General features: G+C 41.1%; 1 protein-coding gene across 2 annotated transcripts; it reads right to left on the bottom strand.

Annotated features, from left to right (window-relative positions):
• Window positions 1–7,249: 7,249 nt before the first annotated feature.
• LOC138585104 (AN1-type zinc finger protein 3-like) lies at window positions 7,250–21,203 on the bottom strand. 2 transcript variants are annotated; one of them, XM_069657353.1, is made up of 6 exons: window positions 20,939–21,203; window positions 14,423–14,463; window positions 9,938–10,129; window positions 9,583–9,648; window positions 9,322–9,492; window positions 7,250–7,461 (listed from the first exon to the last, which is right to left on the bottom strand). In XM_069657353.1, the coding sequence occupies exons 1-6, from the start codon at window positions 21,004–21,006 to the stop codon at window positions 7,307–7,309; spliced, it is 693 nt and encodes a 230-aa protein (XP_069513454.1). In that variant the 5' UTR covers window positions 21,007–21,203; the 3' UTR covers window positions 7,250–7,306. The 2 variants fall into 2 exon arrangements, with proteins under 2 accessions (XP_069513454.1, XP_069513455.1); XM_069657354.1 differs by lacking the exon at window positions 20,939–21,203 and adding an exon at window positions 15,348–15,448.
• Between the last annotated feature and the right edge of the window lie 1,724 nt (window positions 21,204–22,927).

Genomic DNA, 22,927 nt, shown 5'->3' with positions numbered 1-22,927 from the left:
TTTCCGGTCAGGAGGAGCCGGCGGCGCCCGCAGCCCCTCTGCTGTCAGAATCCCATTTTAGGAAAGGCGAGAAAACAAACAAAACAAACACACCAACCGGAGAACTCAGACACACAAGTCTGTTCGGTCCCGCTGACGGTAGAACAGCGACTACACAGCACGCGCGCTCTCCCACTCTCGGCTTCTCTCAACTCAGGGGCTCGAGCGCTCCTCTGACACGCCTGACAGCAATGTGCGCGTGAGTATGCGTGCGTGGAGTGTCTGCGAATCGGTGTGTTTCTCTGAGGGTGTCCTGGACCCTCCTGAAGGTTTGAATGGGAGAGCTCCACCTGCCGACACCCACAACTACTTCACCAAAGTAGAACACAATCTGATAGAATAGAATAATAGAATAGAATAGAATAGATCTGCTTTAAATTATTAATTTTACTTCATCCATATATTTCAAATCTTTGAGCGAGGAAAAGACGGTAAAGGAAAGGAAAGGGCTATCACAAAATTGTTGTCATTGCAAGAAAAAGCCGAGCAGGATATATTAAAGCAGAAGAAACCAGAGAAGAAGAGTTCGTTGAAGTGCAGGAGTGGACAGAATTCAAGGACAGGACCCAAAAACAAAAATAAAGATTTACTTCCACCAAATAGGCCCCTGTGTATACCACTGGGTCAATATAGTTATAACTAATCTCAAGGCGTAAACAACCACAATAACACACAATACATGCTCAAACGAGGGTCAAGGCTGTCCAAGAGAGATGGAAAGTAAGAATGGGAACAGGAAAAAGAAGAGGAATGTCTTGTCAAGTTCTATGTCGACGTAATAAACTGCATCCAGCACAATAACTTGTTTGTATTCAGTGTTAGTGTTGTTTTAATATTACTGCTGGGATCAAACTAACCCTTGTTTAAGGGTTTTCTGCAGATTAATTATGGCTAAAATGAACCTACCTGGAATATTATGTTCATTATCATGTGTTGTATCACGTCCAATATCAGGGGCATTGTTTATATTTATAAAGAGTGCATTATCACTTGCCATATTTATACCAAGTGCAATATTACTTTAACAAATCTTATGCAACATAACGTTTAAATGATGTTGAATAGCATTTTTTGCAGTTATCTTCTGGTGCAATTTAAGTTTTTAAGACTTTATTATCACTGCAAATATGATTGCCATCACTACTTTCTACTCTGCTTAATTTTGTGAATACCTTATTGTACTGTTGTTGTTCCATTAGGCACTGTTTCTTTGCATTCATTCTTTATTTCTTATATTTCACTTACATTTGAGATGTTATATTTGTATTTTGTGCAGTAATTTTGGAGGAATCTGGCACTAGAATTTCCTCGTGAATTATAACTTGTATAATATCTTGTCTTATTGAAATGTATATTTCAGGATTGTTTTAACCCAGTACGTTGTTTGAGTACTAGAGAGAGAAAATAAAGACAAAGGAGTATGGAAGGAAAAATATAGAGGAAAAGTGATTTGAGAAAGTTGAATAGAAGACCACAGGAGGAGAGAAAAGATGAAGGGAGGAAGGGGAAGTTTCTTCTTCTGCAGCCACATGAACAGACAAGTTGACAAGAAGAAAACCTTCAGTTTACCCACCTTTTACATCAATAAAGTATCAGATACACACTGAGCACATGGTTCCTTCTTAGTGTTATTAATAAAACATGCAGAAAAATATGAAACTGCTCCTTCTCATGTTAGAGGCGAACCACAGAGGAAACGTGTCTACTGTGTTAGTGCGCCATCTAGTGTTCAGCAGAGTACCTGTGCTTTGTGTGTTGGTGTGCAGGTTTGTGGGGTAATTTTAAAGATTAAAAAATAAATGCTGAAAAATGTTGCTCACATTAATATTGTCGAAAGACTTTTGTACTAAAATATGAGTCAAAACGCTATTTAAAAAGCTTAAAATCTCCACTGTACAAAAAGGTAATTATCTATGCTGATGTAAGATCTGAACTGCCACAGTGACTTGTTTCTAGTTCAGGGTTTAAATCACTTTTTACATCACTTCCACCCAAACTGCTTCTTAATAATATTGCCATATATTAAGTATGGATATTTGGTGGTTCTGATTCTGTAACAAAATATAAATAAATATAGCCTACATTAACAGCTGATCTGAGGGGGACAAATGCAAAGTACCGCTTTAAAAATTAGTTTGATGAATTGAGTTTATTTTGGGAAAGAAGATTCAGTTAAGTTACTATGGCAACAGGCCACACAACTCCTGCTAGCTAGCGGCTACCTGCTAGCTGTAGCTAACAGCCCACACAGGCACACTGCACTTCACAGAAGTATCCTACTTTTAACTAACAGCGCTAACTTACCGTATGAATGCAGCTCGGTCAGACGGTCCTCTTCATCCTCCTCCTAATCGGCGTCATTATCCTCCATGTTTAGCATAAAAAGTCTCCACCATGTTAGCATCCTCATTGCTAGAATTAGCAGTGTGTGATTGTCCACTTCCTCTTGTTTCTTGGCGATATTAAAAGTAAAACGGTCCATAAACAGCTGATTGGCTTCAAAGAACTAATAAGCACGAACTCTATGTATTCTGACACTCTAACTCGATAAGTGCAAAATGCAACAGTTACTAATGTTGACCCACAATCAGACTCGCAATGGTACAAACCAGCCAATCAAATCATACAACAAGCAGCAGAGTTCAACGGTCATCCTCACTCTGAATGTCAATGAGTTAGTAACTTAGAAATATTAATATAAACCAGATCAATGTCTTAAAATGTTTATATTCTAATTCTTATTTAATCAATTTTACAACAATATTTTCATCATTACAAAATTACTGGGGGGGTAGCTATACACTGCTATACACATGTGCATCACTATGGACAAACATGTTGCGGTTATTTACCTATAATAACCTATAATAATGATATCTATTTTTCTATTCACCATACAGCAGAAAAAGACAACCACAAACTAGATCATGGAGCAGTCCGATAATCTTCCTGCAGAGCATGTTCTGGCTTCATCGTTAATAATACTGTGACAACATGTCTTCACTATATTAAATTATGCATCTTTAATCTCTCCATCTAGCCTTACTTACTAAGGTGTGCATAAACTTGTATTAGCAAGTATACAGGGACACGCGCAGAGGCTCAAGCAGAAAGAGAAAGGACTCCCACCCCTCGTCCAAATTTGTCATTGGTTCATGAGAAATTAGCCGTGAGACACTTTCAGTCAATATTCATCAGTAGTATAATTAGGAAAAGATAGAAGGATCCACTAAAGACATCTTAACAGAATTCCAGTATGTACAGGAGATCTGTACGATACAGATTTAAGGGGAGAACAATTCAACTGTTCGACTTATGGAGGTAGATAGTAAATCTGTTAGCTGGAATGGGAAAAACACTAGCCATTTTCTATGGATTGTGCATTGTTAATGCACTAATATGACTATACAATTGTCCTCTGTCTTAAAACACTTGTAACAGGCAGAAATGTCCCAAAGCGTATTTAATGACAAGCTGAAATTGCAAGGAGTAGCCTCACTTGAGAATGTGTCTCTTATCCGTTTATCCTACTGTACATTTCCCTCATTATATTTATAATTAATACAATTTACACCAGCCAAGAGGGCACTTTTTGGGGTGAGGACAAAAGGGCAGGGGATCAAGCCTCCTTTTGGGTCTAATTGTAGATTTGACGTCGTTAATTATCGGTTATTGTATCGGCTAAAAAAAATCCATATCATGAATGCCTTGTTAAGCTCTTCAGTTATTTTGGGATGGCTGCTACAACTCCTACATGTGAAATTTAGTGAAGATACTTAAATGAAAACTTCTTAGAAATTGGCAAAGAAAGTAAAAATGCACAATGTATTATAGAAGACGTTTCAACAAACGAATCAATGCAGGAAGAACAAAAAAACCATCAGTAGATCAGCATTTTAGGTAAAAATAATGATAGATATGTCATTCTTTCATGTTTTTTTATTTATTGATAGAAAACCCTGTTAGAACAAACGTTAATATGGGAAGAAGAAACACACACCACATCCTCTAATCCAGTTTATTTTCCTCAGCAGAAAATGGAACACGATAAAATTAAAGGAGAAAATAGGACAGAATTATGTTCTTGTTTTTTTATACACTTAACTAAATATGCCACTCTATGCTAGGGTGTAAGTAACTCAAACTGATATAAGGTTAAATAATTTTTTTCTCTAAAAGGTACAGAAAGATATTCCATTTCTTCCATTTCTCATTAGCACTCAAAAAAAAGGAACAAGTTTGTCAAAATATCAAAAGAAGAACCAGCCACGACGTGTCTCCGAGCTCCCTTTGTCCTCCTCTGTCGCTGTGTTCTCACTGGAAAAGACGAGGCGGGTGAGGAGGGGGGAGGGAGGGAGGAAACTATAACTTGTGCATGAGGATTAGCATAGTTAAGTGGTGTCTGGTTATAAGGCTCTCCACCTGAATCAACTTTTCTGAAGTTCGTTTGCACAAAAGGACGCTTTGGGATCTCCCTGCAATCCATGAAAATCCACTGCTGCATGTTTCTTAGCTCTCCAGATCAAAAATAACAGTAAATATACAGTTCAACATCATAAGATTGCACTTCCTGTGATGCTGTAAAGTACATTATATGGAGCTTCCGTACCTGTATTAAACAAATCCCAGCTTTTAATGCACCTAAAATGTGTGCCAAAATCCAAACAAACAACAAAAACTGTAATTTGAAGGGAAAAAAGTCGGTTTCTGTAACGTCACAAACAAAGAAGTTGATTTTGGCAGAGAGAAGGAAGAGAGGTGTGTAACTGAACAATATGCACAGCACAAAGTCCAAGCAGTCAGACTGTTCAGGCTGATCGAGAGTCGAAGACGAACAATGACGAAACAAAATATGAGGAAAAGGGGAAACCACTCAATTGAAGAATTCACGTTATTCCTGCGGCCGAAACCAGCCGAGGCGTCGCGTCAGACACAGGAGAGCAGAGACAGTTTGAATCTGTGATGTCAGAAGATAATTATAAAGTCAATAATTACACCTACATACACCTGGCTGAATTTAGGGCTGGGCGATGAAACAAATACGATTACTGATTATAGTTACTAAACAACCTATCAAAGAGCAGAACAACAGCCCGTTAGTTTGCTGGCATGTAAAAGACACGCCCACTTCCCAATCTAAAGCATTGTTTGAGCAGTCGAAGAAAGCAGTCACATTCTTAGTACGCTGGCGATAGATTTGCTTGCCGCCCCCTCATTGGACATCCCGTCTCTGTCAAAGAGCATTGGAGAGACGTCGATTCTCTTTACATGAAACTACTTCATTCACTGGTTTTTATTAGCTTCAATACCAGGTCTGTTTGATGTGAGCAGGAGGATGGCTCTGTGAATACACAACTCAGGGTTAAAAACCTCACGAACCAGGAACACTAAAAGGAACGGGAAGCTAAAATTAAACTGAAAAAGCTGAGCTAAAGTTAGCCGCAGTTTGGCTCGAAACTCCTCCCGACGTCTTGTGTCTGCTGGTTGGAGACACTGATTTTTACCGTGAAGCTAATTTGATCGCTGTTTTTACCAGGTTTAATACCAGGTCTGTTTGATTTGAGCAGGAGGAGACCTCTGCAAATACACAACTTGAACACAGCTTGGCTTGAAGCCCCTCCTGACGTCTGATTTTTAACTACTTTTTTCTTACGTCAGTTTGTTTTGACCAGGAGTGACAAGTTTGTAAAGACACGCTAAGCTAATGCTAGCTGCTGCTTAGCTCTACTGATCGATATAGAAAAAGGTTGACCTGATCATTTCATCGCCCAGCCCTGGTTTTTCAGTAGCAACTAAAGACTATAAATCATTATTACTAATCTGAGTTATTGTCCCGCCATGTTCCCAACTCTTACTAACCCTTCTTTTCAGTTTGCTCTTATTTTCCAGCCTTTTCTGTGTATCAGTATGACATCACTGATTTAAACTGTCGGGCACACATCTCTCTTTGATTTAGTGACCGCTCACTAGCAGAATTCCCCACAGGCGACAATTAATGAGATAAAAGAAATAATAACACTTCAAGAAAATTAAATGACACCCGATCCTACCCACAAAACACAAAATAAGCAATAAATTATAGAACAATTTAAAGGGTAGTAAGTATGAATGTATCCAGTTTTGGACTCTGATGAATAAACAGCGTTTTGGTGAACAACTCTTCATCTGAATACAAAAATTCAGTCGTATTCCCCTTTTATGTAAAACAACAGTACTACTCAGTAAATTGAAAACAAGGGAGGGAAAGAGGGAGAAGAGGATCTGCTACACAGAGGATTTATCCAAGTGACTCTTGTCCATTAGTGTGGTTTTTATTTTTTTATATTTATTTTTAGGTTTTGTCAACAGTCCATGTGAGCAGAGGCAGGGATTGGCTGTATTGTCCTCCACGACGCCGTGGTCAAGCAGTAAAAACGGAGCTAATCACCATGACGGCCACACGAGAAAAAAAAATTAATCAAACCATGACAGCGTCCTTGAACTGCCTCACATTACCACACTCAAACCTGCACAAATACACTGTTTGCCGGCTCCATGCACGAGCAAAACACGGGAAGTGATGCTGCACGTGGACCGAAACGTTGGAAGAAAAAAAGAAGTAGAAGAAGAAGAAGAAGAAGAGGAAGGCGGGGCTACAGGTTTGATACTCCAACCCCTTGATGACGACCTGAGGAGTGGTCGTGGGAAAGAGCTGGACCCCTCAACCCGCGACCAAGAAATGAAAACAAAAAAATGACAATCCAAGCGGATCAGTTCAGCCGAACGCTACAACAGTTCGTCTTCCATGACTTCCTGTTCTGAACAAAAGGAGCGAGAGCAAAGAGGAGGAAACTGTGGCATGATGTACGACTCAACTGGATCCATCTCTGCGGCGTCCTTTCTCTGAAGACTGAGGGGGGGGGGCGGGGTTGGGTTAAGGCTGTGTGTGTGAACATGCGATACTGAACGAGCGACCACCAGGCCCCCCTGTTGGCCCTGAACGGAGGAGTCCACAGTCCTAACAGACGCTCCTCGCAGGAAATCAGGACATCAACAGGGCGGCGTCAAGCTCAGATCCAGAATTGTCGGGTCAGATGCAGGATGTTAAGACCGTGCTCCCTCCTTCTCTTCCTCTTCCTCTTCTTCTTCCCTCCCTCCCTCCCTCCCTTCCCCTCCCACCCATCAACCCCATTTGTCATTCCTCCTCCCTCCTCCTCCTCCTCCTCCTCCTCATTTTTGTAAGCGCCTCATCTCTAACGGATGGCGGGTCACAACGTGGCGTGGCCGATCAGGAGCACTCCTCCCCGATGCGTTGGCACGAGCGGCCCACCTTGCGGTCCAGCTTCACCATCTTGAGGACGGCCTCCTCGCGCCCGCGGCCCAGATGGTCGAACAGACAGTCGTGCTGCTCGGGGAGACGGTGGAGCATGCAGAACACGTAGCCTGGGAGGGAAACAGAAAGCAGAGCGGTGAGGGAGGAAGTGACCCCAATAAATGCTCTGTTGCTCCGGCTGAGTATCGGAGAAAATATAGCATCAATGACTTTATCCTACCAAACACAAGCATGGAAAAACAACCCTCTTTTTTATGACTAATTTTGAATTGCTCCTGTAGCTCGTTTCAGACAGCAAATGCTAAACAGGCTGTAATGGCTGCTACATAATCCTTTGGGGCAAATATTACCAATCAAGGTTCTTCCATTAAGCATCCTTATTTTTTACAGTTTGCAGGCTCATATTGTTAAGTTGAAGTGTCTTACAAAATTTGGTAAAATGTATTGTACAGACATAACCTTTTTTGCTCAGGTAAGACTCTTTTTAAAACCAGAAAGAGCTGTTGCATAAATCTTTTCAAAACCACCAGACTCCATTGACAAAAACAGTCATTTTCGCCTGCATATGCTGGTCTAATGCTGCTATTATTGGTTAGTTTGTTTGTGTTACTGTGTGACTCAACTGTTTTAAATAGTTCATTCAATTTAAATAAAGTATTTGACAAAAAAATGAACCAATTGTGAAAGTCGTACACCAGCAACTCCCATGTTCTGCCAGGGAAAATCACTGGTTTTGTCGATGGAGTCTGGTGGCTTTCAAAGAGAGTTTCTGGTTTTAAAAAAGAAATGCATCTTCCTCTAATTTAAATTACAGATAGGTCTCAAGAGAGGGAGACTTACTGGATCTACATCTTACTGGAAAAACAAGCACTTTCACAGAACATGCGGTACTTAAAGGACAAATGCACCCATGGAAAAAGCCACTATCAGTCAAAGCTGGTGTTCTCTGTAATCAATAGAAGCAATTACATTTGAAATTGGCGCCATAGCTGCGGAGATAGTTGAACAAACAGCTTGTGGTCTTACCCATTCTTCATTCCTACAACACCCAGCATGCATTGCGCCCCTCCCTCTGAAAGGGACGGCCCAGCGAGAGACGCTGGAGTGAAATACGAGCGTTTTCGCTGCAAGCAACGGCTCAGGATCGTCTAAAAACTCTTCAGGTCTGCAGTCTACATTTCAAACCTGACGATTTTGAACAAGACATGACATTGGAGGCGGGCGTCCTAGATTGAGGAAGTGAAGTTTAGCGAGCTCCCTGGCCTCCGCCAGATGACGCGTTTTACGTCGTCTGGCGGAGGTTTTCCAGGGCCCATTGGAGAAGCGGATAGCGTCCTCTAAAGGCACAGAGCAAACTACAACTGCAAACTAGCCCTTTAAATCTCGTCCATTTGGTCCCAAGATAGCATGCAACCATTACAGCCTGTTTTGCATCTACTGGAGCATTACAAAAGTTTTTGTACCCAATATTAATCCCCAAATATGCAAAACAAATGGGCCCAGGTCGAAAAAAGTACCTGAATCACCGATATTACCCTGTAACTCCAGTGTGTGTTTAGAGAACATAATTAAATACAGTATTATTAACTCATAAGGGAGGGTAATAAAAACTCCATCCAGAACTCACTGACACCAAACAAACATTGTCATACATAATTACGGGCTCATTAATACATTATTACGGCTTTACTCGTTGGTGGCCCTTTTCACCACAGTTCGATTACAGACAAGCTTCTAAAAAAGAAATACTGGCGAGAGAATAAAGCCTCGGCCTGGTTAAAAGCTGTCTTTTATGTAGTTTGAGTTTTTCAGGTCAACCTAAAAAAAATTTAATAAAAAACTACAGCTGAGTTTGTGTCTGAACCATTTTCCACCACAGTGGGGGAAGCGAGTGTGTAAAACTAAGATCAGAGGTGTGACTGTGGAGGTTAGTGCGGCCTGTAGAGCCACGCTCATGTGTTGGTACTGACCGCAGCGACAGGAGCCCAGTTCCTGCTGCACCAGCTCTAGTTTGGTTTGGCAGCGATAGCAGCGCCGGCGGTTCTTCTGCTTGGGCGTCCCGCGGGCCTCCTCGCCGCTCCCCTCCTTCTCGTCTGTCCGCGGCCGCTTCTCTGGCGTCGCCTCGCTCTCCGAGCCCGACGCTGGAAAAGCACACGGCAGGTTTTAGAGTTAGCGCTAAAAACTGGAGCAGGTCACAGAGAGCTACAGGCAGAAGAAGGGGCCGACTGTACCTGATTCTCGTGGACGTTTTGTGGGTGTGCAGAGTGTGCCTTGGGCTGTTTCTGTGGACGACACGCCTGCAGATGGAAAATAAAGATACCATGCATTCATGTCAGGGACATGTACTCAGAAAATGACTAAATGCTACATGTCTCTTTACTGTGATTATTGTGAGAGTGAGAAAGCTGCGCTGGTCCAACTTTAAAGACTTCAGACGACTGCAAACTATAGCTTTATCTTGTGTTTACTCTGTCTCTAACTGTACTCTCCCAAAGGATTTAAAAACATGAATAATAGACAGTCTACGTGGATATCATGAAATGCAGACCTCTGTTGAGTGTGAAAACATGTGTTCTCCCATCTTACCTTCCCTCGTGCTGGGAAACGTGGGCGAAGGCTCTTCGGCTGACGGCTGCTCGGAGCTGGAGGGCGGCGACGACAAAGGGGATTGGCTACTGCTACTGCTCGTCTCGCTACTGAAAACTGGCGATTGGCTACTCCCGGTGCTTTGGATGGGCTTTGAGGTGCAGTCCTCCCCTGGCTGCTTCTTCTGGATGTCTGTGGTGAAAGACAGCAAAGAAGCAAGCACAAAGATATGTAAAAATAGGACAAAGAAACAGATATATATATATATATATATATATATGGCAGAGAGGGAGGAAGAACCACAAACAGGAAGAAATCTGGACTCTGCATCTGTGTATATTGTGTAGAGCAGAAATACAGCTGCTCATCCCAAACCTCCGGACATCTGACACTAAGTCTATAATAACAGGTTTGTGGAAGTGTGCAGAAGCAGACTGCTGTTCATTTTTTCTGAAAGTTTTGCACTAACTGAAACTACTATTGTGAGAAATATCCCACTTCCTATGAAGTAGAGATGCACGTTGCTAACCAAGCTAGCACTGGCATTAGCTGATCACTTCACATTTGCTAACCCCTCGTTCTCTCTCCTTCTCTGGGGTTGTGAAGTGGTTCCAGGTCGAGGACTGCATTGGGATTGGGAGCCAACACAAATCTCTCGGGAGCGGGCGGTTTAAACTTTGCTGTGGGCGGGAGCCGGCGTTCAAATAATAAACGTCAGGATTTTTGCAGGAGGAAAATCGTAGAAATTAGTCCCTTTATGTATATGAATGATCACACTGTCTGAAATAACCTTGTTTAATAAGAATAAACACCAGGTGAACAGATTGTCCTCTTTGCCTTCATGACTGAACTACTGAACACAAGCACTGGCGTTGCCATGGTTACGCATAAACGTACGACAATCATTCAGCAAAATTCTATAAACACATTAATCTACGTGTTAAGTTTAATGTGTAATTATGTCATTACCAACAGGTGTGCACATTGCGCCTCTCTTTATTAATACTAAACAATAAAATAACGTTTATTCCCCGCGGGACAGGAGAGGATGGGAGAGGACGGGAGAGGAATGGTCAGAAATCCAACGGGAGCGGGATTACAAAAACAGTCCCGCGCAGGGCTCTAGTTCCAGGGGCGTGATTCTCTTGGACCAATCAGTGGCCTGCACGAGGCACCAAAACATTACCAGCTACCAGGTATGAACCACAACTTCCGCTAACTGAAACGTTTCTAAGTGAGTTGAATCGAGCAGTAGCACGCAGAGGAAATGAGGCTTTAATCTTTGATGAAGACTGGAATATCTTTGGGGTTGGACTGCCTAACAAAACAAACCATTGAATCATACAGAGCAAATGATCCATAGATGAAAAGAGAATGTTTTCAGCAGATTAACCAGCACCAAAGAAATCTTTAGTGGCAGTCTCTCTTTCTCTCCTGATTTCTTCCGTCTAATAAAGAAACTTGCAATGCCCTAAAAAGTCCCGTAAGATGTTGAAGTCTTTACAGCACTTAATGCACCAAATTCTAAAGTTTTAAAACCACATGACTAGAAGTTAACTTTTCCAACTGACACATGATTTCGTAAGAGAATGACATGATCACCTTGGACGTCTGAGCTGCACTTCAGACCTCTCTGTACTCTGATAATCTCAGACGCTATCGATCCACGAGGATATTGTCTTCACTCTCTCTCTCCTCCGGGGAGGGTGAGGGAGGTCAGCCTACATTTTAGTTTTCTCCTCCACATGTGGACTAACCCACTTCTGCTCTGGCTCCGTACTCGTGTGTATTGAGTCTATTCTGAGCCTGTTAGAGTCTGTGATGCCAGACTCAAAGCCGGGCCCTTAGGTCCTCGCTGTCTGCCGTGCTCGCTAGTTTCCATAGACACCGACAGAGGCTGCAGTGCATCCTCAGCCCATCCATCTGAACCAGACCGCAGGACTCATTGAGAAAACTTCATGCATACCTTGACATTTTCTAACTTTAATTGGGCATGTTTCCTCGGTCAGACATCTGTCTTATTGTGCAAACTTTTACATCAAAGGGGATCCATAAAAAACGGCTGAATGAGGCACCCAGGATAAGACTGATTGGTCTGATTTGGCCCTTTAAACGGGGGAATGTGGAAACATAACTCACAAGTGAGACTCTTCCTTGTCTTTCCATTTTCCTAGAATGACTTCTTAGCACTGTTAGCATTCCTACCTGAAATCACTTGGCACACCTAGCCTCAAGTTGCTGCTAGCTGTGTGTGAAGTTTTCTTCTTGTAAACTTCTTCCTGGCGTGCAGATCTGTTCTGCCTAAAGTCGAACGGTTTCCTGTATAAATATTTGAAAAGATACAAGCTAAAGGTAACGCTCACAGACGATATCAGAGGTGGGGAACAGGAAACTGTAAACAGGAAATCTAAATAGATTTTTATCATAAGCACGCAGAGACCCAACCTGGTCCAACTCTTGCACATTTTACTGATGAACCACTCGAGATATATAAAGCGTACCCCACTGCTTCTGCTTCTTTCCCTTTTTTCTGTCATGCAGATCTAAAGTTCTGCTGCTGCATCTCAAATATAACTTATGCAAGATGTTGAGAACAGAAAAGGACACCAAATGGCAGCTGGTCACCTGCCAGTGACCAGGAGCGCAAAGCCTTGGCAGCTGATTTTCTCCCAACCTTGTTACATATTTTCCTGACGTGTGTGATGCTACCTCTACGCCCCGAGGCCACCTCTACAGAGAATCCAGAAATGGTTTGTTACACGGTTATTAGTGAGGCTTAAAACATTTATAAATCATTATTAAACAATTATAAACAACAATTTTTAGAATCAGTGTTATTGTAAAGTAGGTTTAGATATACGAGGAATCCTCTTTTATTTTTGTGCATAACACAGAAATGGTTTGAAAACACAGCACTCCTTTTGTCATATATGAAAGAGACTTTAAGGAGACTATAAATATTAAAAACACAATGCACAATATTTAAGGACCTTTACAGTTTGTGCATTGGTGGCTCTGACTCGCCTGCAGGTAGTTCAGAACGCTGCAGCTCGTTCACTTGTAAACGTGAGCACATCTCTCCTATCCTGGCTTCCCTTCACCGGCTCCCTGTGCGATTTAGGATTGATTTTAAGATGTTATAATCGACTTATAAAATCGTTAAATGGACCAGCTCCAACCCATCGCTCAGACTTTTTAGAACCACATCTTTTAATCAAGGACACTCAGATCTACAGACCAGTTGCTTCTGGCTGTCCCGAGGTCAGAGTTGAAGCTCAGGGGTGACCGAGCCTTTTCAGTCGCAGCTCCAAAGCTGTGGCCGCTCTGCCTCCACATGTCCGGCTGTCCCCCACTCTGTTTTTAAATCAAACCTCATAATGCACTTTTATTCCTTGACTTTTGGCTCTGCATGAGAGCTGCCTTTTTAATCCTTTTTCTTTCCTATTGGTCTTAACGCATTTCACCGTTTTGTTGTCATGTTGTCCCTAAATTGGGCTTTTATGGGTTTCATGTTTAGCCCCTTTTCACAATGGTCAAAAAACCTGCCAACACCCAGCTTTTTTGCTTCGTGGGAAAGGCTACAATCGGCATTCAGACCCGGGGCAAATGACTCTGCAGTAGACACAGGTAATTATCGCCAAACACCAAACCCGTGTCAAGCTACAAATTCCGCCCGTCTCCATCCAAGCAACATCGAACATCGTTCCAAATTTGTCGGCGCCGTGTTTGATAAACAGACTGAATGAGTGATAGATACTATAAAGACCTAACCACCGTAACATCTTCACTAACCCTGTTTCAGGCGTGTTTGTGACATCAGACGGTGACGCAGCAGAAAAGAGACTGAAAGGAGTATACTTCACTGGCAATGGGAAAAAGGACAATCGGCATCTATAAGCGAGGATCTGAAAAAAACTGCACTAATTTTGGTGGGAAAGGGGTATTTGACTGTACAGCAACCTTTTGCTGTTCTTAAATGTGCTTTATAGACACATTTGGATTGGAGGACTGTTGCCCAGGAAGCATCACACATCGAATATTTGAAAGCCAATTTTTTTGAGAGATGCTGGCAGTGGTCGTGACCTGCTGCTGTAACGCCACAATTTCCCAGTTTATCAATAAAGTCCATCCATCCATCTTAAAGGCCAGTGACTTATTAACAAATGATGAAGCTAACATGTATTAAAGCGAGTTAAAGAAGAAGTTAAAGTAAGCTAGTTCAACAGTTTACAAATTGTTATCCTCTTTCATAAGGGTAGTCTTTATATGAAGTGGTAACTACTGTGACTTTAGCAGCTTAGCTCATGTATTTAGGGGGAAAAGTATGCAAAGAACAAACACAGTTATAGTTCTGGACCCGGCTATTAGTGGAGACTGTTTTATTAACTAGTTTCTAACCCAGCTGCATAGTAGAGTGAACTTTTGCCGTTTCTGTTCAACCACATCTTCTTTTGTTTCATGCACTTGTTCTGTGCTTTCACTTACCGGCAAAACATTTGGAGCAGAGATTCATGGTTTTACTGGACCTGAGGAGAGAGGTGAGAAGATTAATTACAACCTTTTCCACAACATGAACTTCCTCTGACAGCAAATGTAAAGACGATGAAGAAACAAAATCAGAATCTGCAAAGAAATTAAGCACATGATCATCATAAATAATGTGGAGCACAATTTGTTCTGCAAAAGCATGAAGTTTATTTCAGTGAAACAAGACTGTGGTATGTTTCTGCTTCTGTAACATACACTGGAAGGACCCGACCCCTTTATCCAATATCTCAGTTATATCATGTCCAGAGTGTCAACCATAACATCTTTCATAAGCGCTCCTAATGTTTCATCCATGCTGCCCTTCTTTGTGTTTGTCAATCTGGCAATCGGGCCTTTGTGTCGATAAGTCCGAGGTGTGATGACAGGAAACGACAGACGGCGGGAAAGCAAACGGCTGTTACGGGGACAATCCCTGACAGGAGGAGCGTATGATTGTAACAAACTCATATTACTATTATTTATTAATTTTCCGTCATTTTGTCATCATTTTTTTCCCCTTTCATCAACTCCATCTGCTGCCACATTTTCAGGGAGATTTCTGTGATTTCTCTGAATTGATTTTAACTCAAATCAAGTGACAGAAACAAACGATGCATCTTTAAAGGATGATGAAGCTACATCCCATCAGTGTGAAACCGTCTTCGTATCATTCTAGCATTAAGATCAAAGTACAACCCAGGCTGACAGAGTGGAGCTGAGCGTGACGAAGGCCAGATGAAGATTACAAAAAGGACAGTACTACAATATGTCCTAAAATGGCCACCGTACCTTTGACTTTTGGCTTCTCTACGCTGTATAAAATGCTACTGCCTGCCTTGAGGAAGAACAGGGTGGATGTGTAAGAGATGCAGGTTTCACTTACAGAGTTATGTCCTGTAAAAGCCAGAGTTGTTTGTCAGTCACCTGTTTCAGTCATGGCTGCACAGTTAGCCAGCCTTGGAGAATTTTTGACAAAAACACAGGATTTTAAAAACGTTTTTGCCATGGCGGTATTGTGGTAGAGAACCACGGGGACACAGGGACAGCATTATTACACAGTTTAATGAGACAACCAATGAAGACGAGGCATAGTGTAGAACTTCCTGTGACCTTAAGTCAAAAAAACCCTTGTTTGTAATAACAGGATGAAAGGGCTGCACAATTAATCTAATATTAATCCTGATCGTGAGTTCCTCTTCCCGCGACGGAGAGGTTTGGGCTTCACTTTTGGGGGAGCCGGCATGTCATGTGATGAGCGCCGACCTCACAGCGGCAGTTTAGAGTGGAAGAGTGAACAACAGAGACGGTCGGAGAAACTAAAGTCAAACGTCTGGAACAGAAGACGAAGAGCTGCTCCCCTGAAACGGCTCGTCATCGCTTGTCTGGAGGTGTTTCAGGTTTAGGGCGAGTGATGTTAAAGTAATAATCTCGAGGATTTTCATTTAAATAAATGTCTGTCAAGTCTCTATCGCAGAATGAGTTAACACAATGGTAATCGAGCCTATGGCCCACTGATGAAAGCCTTTGCATTTGCAGTATTACAGACTGGGTGTCTGTGGCGACTTTTGTGGAAAAAAATCCCAAGCGGCGCCCAGTTAGTGACGCGTTTTCCATCAGCCAGCAGTGGTTGGTCTGCCAGAGAGGGTAGGCGGAGCGGCTGCTTTCTCGGTCTGCAAGTGTTGCGAGTAAACAGTAATCTACTATGGCTGAACAAACAAAGAAAAGATGGATGACTACAGATACAACTTCAACAAGAAGTGAAAATCCAAAGAAAAAGAAACAAACTCGACGCTCAGATGAAGCAAACAGTCTGAGAAGGAAAGCGACCGTCAGCCAGGAAAAGCCAACCATGGACGTCACACATGCAGCACTGTCTGGATATCTGGGAAATGTGCTCCCGCAATTACCGTTTATCGCCATAGGTGCCGCCAAAGAGAACAGAACTGAGATCTTCAAGATAACTTCTTTAAAAAGAAAAAATAGAGCCCATGAAACCTGCGTCTGTGCCGCAGAGCAGCTGAAAAAACTGCACAAAGTGCAGCATGAGTGTATGAAGGCCGAGAGGAAGAATGTTACTACTCCCCGTCCTCGTCCAGCGTCAAGTCAGACATCCATAACAGAGACGGTGTGCAGCGTGACCCAAAATGTAGCACAAAATGGAACTAAAAGTGTTGCTCTGTTTATTTAAATGTGAAAGTACACAAAAAAAATGTCCCTAAAGTGAATTAATAACCGTGATTATAATTTTGGTCATAATGGTGCAGCCCTATAAGATAAAGGAGAGTTTAATCGGCTGTTGAACCTCTGCCGACTTAAATTTTTAAAACTTATTTATAGTCTTTTAACACTAAACATCAGATTTCTGGTAGTGCTTTGAGTAAAATGCTTCTAATACAGCCTCAAATGCAGGACAGGGTATCTGTGGACACGCCAACCTATAATTGATTCATCGTCATGTTAATATCTGAAAGCCCGAGGTTTGACCAACCAACAGTCTTCTACCTAAAGACTCTTCTTTTACTGAACAGAACAGAAATAAAAGCCCCCCCAAATCCTCACATTAAAGAAGCTGGATGCCAGAAATGCTGAACAGTTCTACTTTCAAATTGACAGACTGTTTATAATCGATTAGTGTTGCAGCTCCAGCTCCAATACCATAATGACGAGCCCTCAAAAATCTACTTGTTTAAGTAGAAATCAGCTCTTCTTCACAGCTCCAAAAAAAAAGTGGCGACAGTGTGGAGCTTACACGTAGTAGTAACATCAGTCAGAGTTATAAAACGGTCAATAATTTGGCAATAAGCTACCAAATAAAATCCCAACACTGAAGCTATGATGTATACACTACACTAGGTTCAAGTTTCAAGAGGTGGCAATAGTGTTTGCTATTTCAACACCAGCAAAGAGAAACTTCTGGGGCATTTATTATCTGCATTCATTAGTGAATGTTTTAAAAAGGGTTAAACGTGAGCCAGGGCATTCAGCAGTGTCAGAAAGAATATCACATCCATGAAGGGTAAGTAGTGGTGATGAACGATAAGCAAATTCAGGTATCTGGTATCCACTTGTCTCCCTCCTTCTTGGTGTTCCTTTTCCCTGTAGGTAAGTCCCATCTTTCCCTCACCTTCTGGACTCCTCTTTAATGTCCACACCCCCACAATGCAGCCGCTCCTGTCCGCTGTGAGCCCTGTCAATGGTGTCAAAGGCTGGAACTCCGTAGGTTATTCAGATCATTGTCCCTGCAGGAGCAATGTGACTAATGCAGCAGGACGAGTCTGCACAGACTGGCTCTGACTCCACCAAGGAGGAGATGTTGTTACAGTCGCTGCATCTGTGTGACTTCAAGATGTGTCATTATCTTTAAATGGATCGCGATGAAATTTTGGTAGAAAGACGGGCCTTGGGCGAAGTTATAATTGATTAGACTGCAGCCGACCCTGATCTGTCAGCTTCATATTTGTGCTATAATTATAGAGCTGAGAAACAGACTTAGAAAAGGTGCTTCTACTGTTTCGTCCACCATCCATCACCAATGTGAGGCAGACAGCATAGAGGAAAGTATGACACAATGTCAACAAAGAGGAGTATTTATACCAGGACAATTCACCGGGTGTAGACTTTGATTGAAGACTTAAAACAAGTATTAGCACTCTGTAACAGTCAGTTTCTACCTTTAATTAACCATATTAATGCCTTTAATGCAAAAAACACTGTATTGAGATGAATTAAAGTGATACCGCCAGGGTTAGCGGCGATAATCCATGCTTTTCCCTCCTTCAAAACGCTACAGTACCCTCATTCAAGTTGTTTTTAAGAGGCCTTGAGTTTCAGTGACATGTGTGCAGAGCCTGTGTGGGACAGCACAGCCAGCAGCCCCCCGGCCAGGTGTTATTCTGAGCCGAGGCAGACAGGGGCTGTAAAACACACACAACACTGCCATTTCTGTCACCTGACAATGACAGGTGGGTATACTGGTCCCAGTTTGCTTACTGGACACCACAAAATGAAGGTAGTAGTCGGGGGATGGGTTTAAGCAACTGTTTCTGCAACCAAATGTAATGTGACGATGTCTGTATTGATAATACCTCCAAACAGGGTGGTATCGTCTTAGTGGTTGTACTTGACAACAGAGTAACATGTTTCCACCCTTACATCAATAACATCTCTGCTATCCAAGTATCACAAGGGTTGAAAGTTTGCCTATGGAGGCCCGTAGTGAGATAACAGTAATCTTATCTGTTTCTATGCTGCTTTGAAACACGGCTACAAGGAGAAACGGTCACGTTTGTGTGTTTGTTAGCACAATTAACACTACAACTTCCAATGTAGTCATTCTGACTGTTTTTAAATGTGGCAATGCAATTACTTTTTTTGAATGAAATACACTTAACTTTAGGACCCTCATTTCTCCTCATTCTTTAGTCTTTATTTCTGTAAAATTACAAAACATCAAAGAGATTTTGTGTGTTGTATTTCTACCTTAACTGGCAGAAACATAATGATCGCAAGCATTAGAGACAGTGTACTGTGTAATTTCAGTGTTTGCCCCCAGTTCTTGAAGATGCACATCACTGCTGCCTATTTAAGAAAGTTTCTGATTGTTTTTTAATCAATTGCAAAATGAAACCGAGCTTAATCTTTGAGCTAAAACCAACACAGGAACTGCCCCCAAAGACAACCAGACGACTTGTTCAAGAGAGGCAGCTTAGAGGAGAACACCATCACGATGATTTTACATCTCAGTTTGATTTTTGTTTCTTTAAATTTGTTAAGTATTTTCCAGCTTACTTAATAAAAAACTGTTCTCTAAATCAATTTGCTTTCAGGGAGTGTAGCTAACTTTCATTTTCCTGTTACAGTCAGATTTACTGCTGTGGGTATATGCGTTCCAGACATGTTACTTAAGGTTTTTAAAATGCATTTTGATTATGTTTTTCTAAAAACATATTGTATCCGAAAATCTAAGAAGAAATAAATCAGCTTCTATTTTCAAAAAATAAAAAACTTACAATGTAATAGGCCTATATCTGAATTTTAACATACATTTTACACCCTGGTGTTTATTTTTCAGCCTTCTGGGGCTATTGCTTTTCCTATCCTAACATTACAGATGATTAGATTACCGATGCTTTCCACCGATATAACAACGCTTTAATTATGTCTAAATGCTCGATGATTTCCTTAAAAAAGAAAAGAAAATGTTACAAACAAATAAATATGGCATTTTGTACAAGTTTTGAGTAGTTTTCCTATATTGCCCATTTAATGTGCACATTTTAAAAAGCACTGTATTATGTTATTTCTGTATCTGCTAGTGAGCCTCTAAAATAGAAGAAAACAGGTGCCTAATATATCTGTATCAAAGTCGGTAATTGGCAAAAAAGGGTTGGAAAATATCGGCATGTTGGATATCACTTAAAAATACTTTATCATGTATCCCTATTACAGATCTATTTATTGTATTCATTATTAATTTATATGGAAATAAAGTATGAACTATCAGAGTGGCTGCCATGGCCATTCTAGTAGCCATTCATTCGGGTAGTTTGATGTATACATGTAGCATTATATGTTGTTTAGGCTTTAATGCAAACTCTACCTCTGCTCTTTACTTACATTTAAACACAGTATTAACAATGTTAGGACACGGGACGTTTTAACATTAGCTGTAGCTCCTGTTCACACTGAGCTTTGAAAAAGTAAGTTGGACTGTGCTCCTAAAGAATATGAAGTTACACCCTCTCTCTCTATTCCTGTTAAAATGTTGTACTCAAATACTTTCAAACACACTCACGGATGCTTTTCTGATTTTGAAAATGTTTCATATAAGTCTGTCCTTTCTTTAAAAGTGTATATGTTCATGTCTTTGTTCAAAGTCCTCTGTTTCTCATGAAGGATTTAAATAGAAGAAAAAATCCTATGGGGTAACACTGGAGACATCAGTGAATCACATCCGGTATGCAACACACATCCACCACTTGACAAGACCGAATGTAAAAAGGGTGTAAAATAAGTCAAAAACTGTTGTATTAGCACATCTTCGTGTGAGGGTTTAACTAAAGTAAAATGTTAATTGTTTTATTGCCGATTTCCTTCGAGGTGATTGAAGAAAACAGGGCAGGTTTAAAAGGAACCTGCTGGCAATAAATCATGTTGGATCTCGGGTACGTCACCTCCTGGTTGACAAAACGTCTTAAAAACACGATATAACACGGTTTTATGTCAAAGCGGGGATTTGGTATGATAAAAGTGGGTTTAAATTTTAAGAAAACAGTGGAAATGAAGCTAGTTTTCAAGCTGGGAGGTTTATTTATTAGCTAACTTCCCAACCCCCCACCCTCGGCCTGTAACGTTACAACAGAACAACAACAATAGGTTTGGACTAGTTCAACCCGTTGAGCATATTTCATCCGGATTTACCTTTCAGTTTAAGATAACATGTTTGTTTTAGTTTATATTAGGGTTAAATCTTACCCCCAAAATCCACAGGGACACCGGGGAGGTAGACTCGGAGGTTTGCTTCGCTCACTGGTGTCTCCCATGACTTCCAACAAAAACCGATGTGGAAACGCGAGGCTGGGGATGAGTCCGGGGCCTGGTCGTTCAATGAGGAAAAACGATCCAACATTCAAGTTTGAAAGAAAAATAAATGTTCTCTTTGTTTTAAAGTCCACAAGTCGGTGAAAAAAGATGGCGAACTCGGTCCTTTTCGGCCTAGAAATCCTTCCGATAAGTCAAACAAAACGGCTCAGTTTGAACTGGAATAATTGAACGGTACTCAAAGCAATCAGCTGGACGTTTGGACGCTACCATCGACAGTAAAAAAGAGGGGGGCGTCCCGGTGTATTACTCGACACCAAAAAGCTACAGAAATCACCACTTACCCACATATATAGAATAAATACAATAAAAAAGTTGTTAAATACACGGAGGGGTACAAGTAAAGAGAAAAGAAATAGCATAAGCGAGAACTTCCCCTCTCAGTAGTTCCTGACCACCCCCATTCACACGTCGCTGGTGCGAAGTATGCTGGGCCGGAAACGCGTCCATCAAACCAGAAATGTCAATATTGCCCAACGAAATGAAGGCAAAACAGTGACAGAAACTGACACGTTAATACGCTAATTCACGATTAAATTCATATATAAAAGGAAAAACTAAAAAGATAGTGTCGTTGTATTCACTTAAAATGAGGAAAACGAAAGAATGTGCAAGGGGTTCCTATGTTTCATCACAGTAATCCGTTTTATCTGATTACAAGGAAGACTTATACTTTTGTCATTAATAGCAAATAAAATCAACTCCTGAGAGAATTACTTTACACCACTATCAGTATGAATATTTATAAGTATCATCAAATGTGAAACTGATATTTAATACCAGTTTGTGGGTTAAAAGTGTCTTTTTTTCATTGGAATTCACCAAATTCTGATTTTAAAGGTATTTAACAGCATCTGGCCAACAACTAAACCCCTTCACTACCCAAATCTCTTTGTATTGTGTATAAATTTAAAGAACTTCTAGCTTGATTTAACAAGCATTGATGGATATTTTACATAGCAAAGCAATCTGTTATTACAACCTAGACATTTTATACATTTAAAAAGCTGATTTTTTAATCATGTCAGAAATGCGTTGCCTAGTTACACATAAGGCAGACAGAGCAGCCACGTTTCAGGCAACCCATCGAACGAAGGCCCGATAGTGACTCTCCTTTTGACTCGTATTTGGTCTCCGCCAGCTCTTGATGGATATATCTGTTTGATTAGCTAATAACCAGTGTTTTTTGCTGCTGTAAAATGGGTTTATGGGGGGTTTTTTCTCAGAAGAGAAAAAGTTTAGTGGAGCATTTTTAGTCACTACGGGAAACATGTTTAAGAGATGTTAACGGACCCATTTTTAATGCTAAAATATCAAGAGCAGATTTATGATCAAATTAATTTAGAAATATGTCATGTAAGCCCACTTAAAAAGAAATAATAAAGGCTTTAAAACTAGATTAAGTAATACTGCAGGTGATGCCTTAAGGGCCTGGCTTTTTCTTTATAAACTGTAGTTTTAGCAGAGGATACAGTATTAACAAACAAATATGCAGTTAAACAAACTACAGAGACACCACATTATGAACCTAGACTACCTTAAAAGTTTGGTCAACAATTCTGCCTATGATCAGTGTAGTCAAACGGATGGTTTTGTACTCCATCACCTCTCCGCTTCTGATTGTTTTTCTGTCTCACTGTTCTGGTTGAAACCGCTTGCTTTCTGTACAGATAAAAATGCCTATTTGAACTTCAAAGCGAGGCGTTTTAAAATGTTTTAGAACAATAAAACAGCTCCTCAGGCAGCATTGCACACCAGAATTCTCAAAGAGCTACAAGGGCATCAGTGCCTGGATCATGATGAATTGATGTTGACTGATCAATCACCACTGCTGGTCTGTAACAGAAGCTCTCAGACAAAAGA

Source organism: Semicossyphus pulcher, unplaced genomic scaffold (assembly GCF_022749685.1).
Source record: "Semicossyphus pulcher isolate SPU_LCO1_2020_fin unplaced genomic scaffold, fSemPul1.0.p SCAF_11, whole genome shotgun sequence".
NCBI classification, from domain to species: domain Eukaryota; kingdom Metazoa; phylum Chordata; class Actinopteri; order Labriformes; family Labridae; genus Semicossyphus; species Semicossyphus pulcher.
Note: the sequence above shows the minus strand (reverse complement) of the source record. Positions and strands in the feature narration are given on the sequence as shown.